At 32.0% G+C, this 3321-nt stretch overlaps 1 protein-coding gene across 1 annotated transcript; it reads right to left on the minus strand.

Annotated features, from left to right (window-relative positions):
* Positions 1-623: 623 nt before the first annotated feature.
* On the minus strand, positions 624-2989 carry LOC109588639 (uncharacterized). The gene is made up of 8 exons (XM_020004781.1): positions 2849-2989; positions 2748-2804; positions 2353-2415; positions 2175-2302; positions 1976-2128; positions 1664-1922; positions 1270-1617; positions 624-973 (listed from the first exon to the last, which is right to left on the minus strand). The coding sequence occupies exons 1-8, from the start codon at positions 2970-2972 to the stop codon at positions 651-653; spliced, it is 1455 nt and encodes a 484-aa protein (XP_019860340.1). The 5' UTR covers positions 2973-2989; the 3' UTR covers positions 624-650.
* Between the last annotated feature and the right edge of the window lie 332 nt (positions 2990-3321).

Here is a 3321-nt window from a genome sequence, read left to right on the forward strand (position 1 = left end):
GGTTTGGATGACTGCATGATATGCTTCAGTATCATTCATGGATCTAATTATTCACTACCTAAAATGATATGTAGAACTTGCAAGAAGAGATTCCATTCATCATGTCTGGTAAGGTAGTGCATGTACATGTATTTTATTGAGTGTTGATACAGTGAATAGATATTGTACTCATTTGTTCAGTTATTATTTATTTTATTATTTCTTTTCAGTATAAATGGTTCAGTACTAGTAACAAGAGCAGTTGTCCTCTCTGCAGGAACATTTTCTAATTTATTTTTGTGTTTCAACTTTTTAATTTTATTTATTATTTAATAATAAAAATTATAACTATCTTTTATAATTGTCTAATAGTGTCTGTGCTATGACTATCAGCTCTTCTTGTATTCTCTTGTTTAATTATTTCAAACCAAAATCTTCTCCATCTTCTCTAATGGATGCTTTAACTAAACTAAGCAGCTCATCTATTCTTTGATTAGCAGTTAGTCCGCGTCTTATTGATATCATCCTCTTCTCAATGTACAATTATTTACAACTCTAAGTATCCAAGCAACCCCATCCCACCCTCCATTGAATTGTTAATGATAATTACAAAATTAAACTAGTGATTTCAAAGCTTTCTCTCTCATTCTTATCTCAAGCACATCATTATTCTAAAAATTATTATATTTATCCATTAGTCTATCTGCTAGTTTAATAGTTCTTCTAGTACCTTCCTCTCTGAGTATATCTAAGAATATACCAAATACTTCTCCTTCCATGCTAATGGAGCTTGAAATGATGTGGAGTAATTCATCCATTCTTTCATCAGCAGTTTGTGTAGTGTAGCCATCAGTTATTTCTCTCTTCTCTCTTGCATTGATAATATTGTGTTCCAACAAATTTTCAGCTAAGATGTGAATATCAATCCCATAATCCTTTATCATTGTAGTACATTCTGTCATTACTCTATAGGCAATATCAGACCTAAATGTACCTATTAATGATATAACAAATTTAATGAACAGTGTACTATATGGTCTGCTACACAAATAAATAATAAAATAATTACCAAGCACTAGTGTATTGCCATATAGGTACCAAGCCTGAGAAAGGGGTTGACTACATGAGTACATGTACATGTACCATAATTAAAATTTCATTGAACAAAATTAAAAGACTTCTAATTAAGTTCACACTAAGAGTTAACTTTAAGCTGGCTATAATTACTGGCTCCAATATTAATTATAACTAAATTATTATGCTAAAAACTGATAAAACAATAAGTCTTACCAACATCAAATTGAAGTTGGTCAGGAGCATTATACTTTTGTAGCAATTTATCAGCTAGTGCAATAGTTCTTCTAGTACCTTCCTCTCTCAGTATGTCTAAGAATATACCAAATACTTCTCCATCTACTCTAATGGACCTTGAAATGATGAGGAGCAAATCATCCCACCTTTTGCCAGCAGTTTGTGTAGTGTAGCCATCAGTTAGGCTTCTCTTCTCTCTTGCATTGATAATCTTATGTTCCAACAACTTGTCAACCAAGAAGTGAGTATCAATCCCACAATCCTTTATTAATGAAGCACATTCTATCATTACTTTATAGGCAATATCAGATCTATATATAAATGTACCTATTAATGATAGAAATTCAGTGATTATTGTGTTATTCAACAATACCTTCTTCAGTCTCTCTCCTAGTTTGACTGATAGCAGTAGAGGAGCTTGAGCTAGTACCTTGTATTGTTGAAGGAGGAGAAGGAGCAGTTCTCATCAGTGATCTATCAATGTATAATGTAACAGGATCAGCCACTCCATCCAGTGGTACAGAGTAATGTAGTGATGGTACAGCACCAGGTGATCCATAGACTGATACCAGACAATATGGAGGAATAGAATACCAAGTATCACCAAACTTATCAACATCATGACGATACAACTATTAATATACACATACAAACCATCAGTTATACATTATATTGCAGTACTTACTCTACAAGGCTCAACATGAGGCTCAATACTCCATCCAGTGTAAGGCTTCTTTTGTGGAGCATCAAACTTCAATTCAATATATCCAACATCATCTTTGAACTGAAATGGAATAGCAGGCCCAACTTCAGCTTGAGAGTGCTTCTTGTGAATAAACTGTCATGCAAATGTTTCAAAAAATACATGTAGAATAATATTTTACTTCAAGTAGTGCAGTAAGATCTTTAGCAGCAGTAAAATAGACTAAATTTTTAGCTCTCTTCTCCTCATAAAAAATCAGTCCAACATATGCTGCACTCTTTATACCAGTACGGGAAATTACCACTTTAGCTATACGCAAATATACATTAATTAATATTCACTGCATGTTGATGTCCTACTATTTAAGTCTGAACTAATCTCAGTACAAGGTATTGGAGCAGTTGCTTCTTCATGCTGTGATTCTTCATGATCAACATGTAGGATAGAAATAATGCAAGTTAATAAATCTCTATTCATAGCGATTACCACAATTACTACTATACTTTGACTTGTTAAACAATTGGTCAAGCAAATTAGGCTAACATTTGAGACAAAATTTTTTAGAAGACTATTTTTGAACATGATGGGTTGACTACTTCACAATGTAAGTAAGTTATGCCTGTGGTATGCAGTGACAAACATTATTACATTTACATGCCTTTGATACGACCACTGCCAACTAGTACACTAACTATATAAAATAAACATGCATATCTGTAATTTAAAATCAATTCACATCATTGTGTGAGTGTACCTTCATGCCAGGTATCAGTTGAAGTGTGACCTGATTGGTGTAACTTTGATTTCAATACTAATGGGAATTTTAAATAAATAAGGTATTCTATTTATCCTTACATTTAATGTCTTCTGCTAATGCTTCAGTTTCTTTTTCTTTATCAAACAGTTGACCTTTCAATAATGACATCTTCTCTTGTAAAATTTCTTTTTCTTTTTTACTCTCTAAAAAGAGGTTCTGCATACCATAGAGCACCTAATTTTCTATCAGGGACTATAATTTTTGTGAATTTCTTTAAGGTGCTTTTTTGTGAAAAAAATATTAACATGCTTCCACATTCTATAGTAAGCAAATTATAGAAGAATGACAAAAATTTGCTAGAAAAAAGGACTTTGACAAAGTTTTCCCCACACATAAATTTAGTGCTATGCAGTATAACACACTAACTATTGTAAATCATGATAATTTTACAATTCAGGCACATAACTTTTATGTACCACTTTTCATTTTAAATTAAATTCCTTTTGGACGACAACAAATTGACTTTAAATTGAAGTATGTTCATGCATGTACATTATATACCAGTTTCTCT

The sequence above is a fragment of the Amphimedon queenslandica genome, unplaced genomic scaffold (assembly GCF_000090795.2).
Source record: "Amphimedon queenslandica unplaced genomic scaffold, v1.1 AMPQUscaffold_11965, whole genome shotgun sequence".
Taxonomy (NCBI): domain Eukaryota; kingdom Metazoa; phylum Porifera; class Demospongiae; order Haplosclerida; family Niphatidae; genus Amphimedon; species Amphimedon queenslandica.

Excerpts from the sequence above, each read along its gene's own strand:
- LOC109588639 (XM_020004781.1), bottom strand. The coding sequence starts at position 2,972 with ATGCAGAACCTCTTTTTAGAGAGTAAAAAAGAAAAAGAAATTTTACAA. Across the intron at positions 2,805-2,848 it reads ATTAGCAGAAGACATTAAAT|TATTGAAATCAAAGTTACAC; the intron begins GTAAGGATAAAT and ends AATTCCCATTAG. Across the intron at positions 2,303-2,352 it reads GATTAGTTCAGACTTAAATA|CTAAAGTGGTAATTTCCCGT; the intron begins GTAGGACATCAA and ends ATTTGCGTATAG.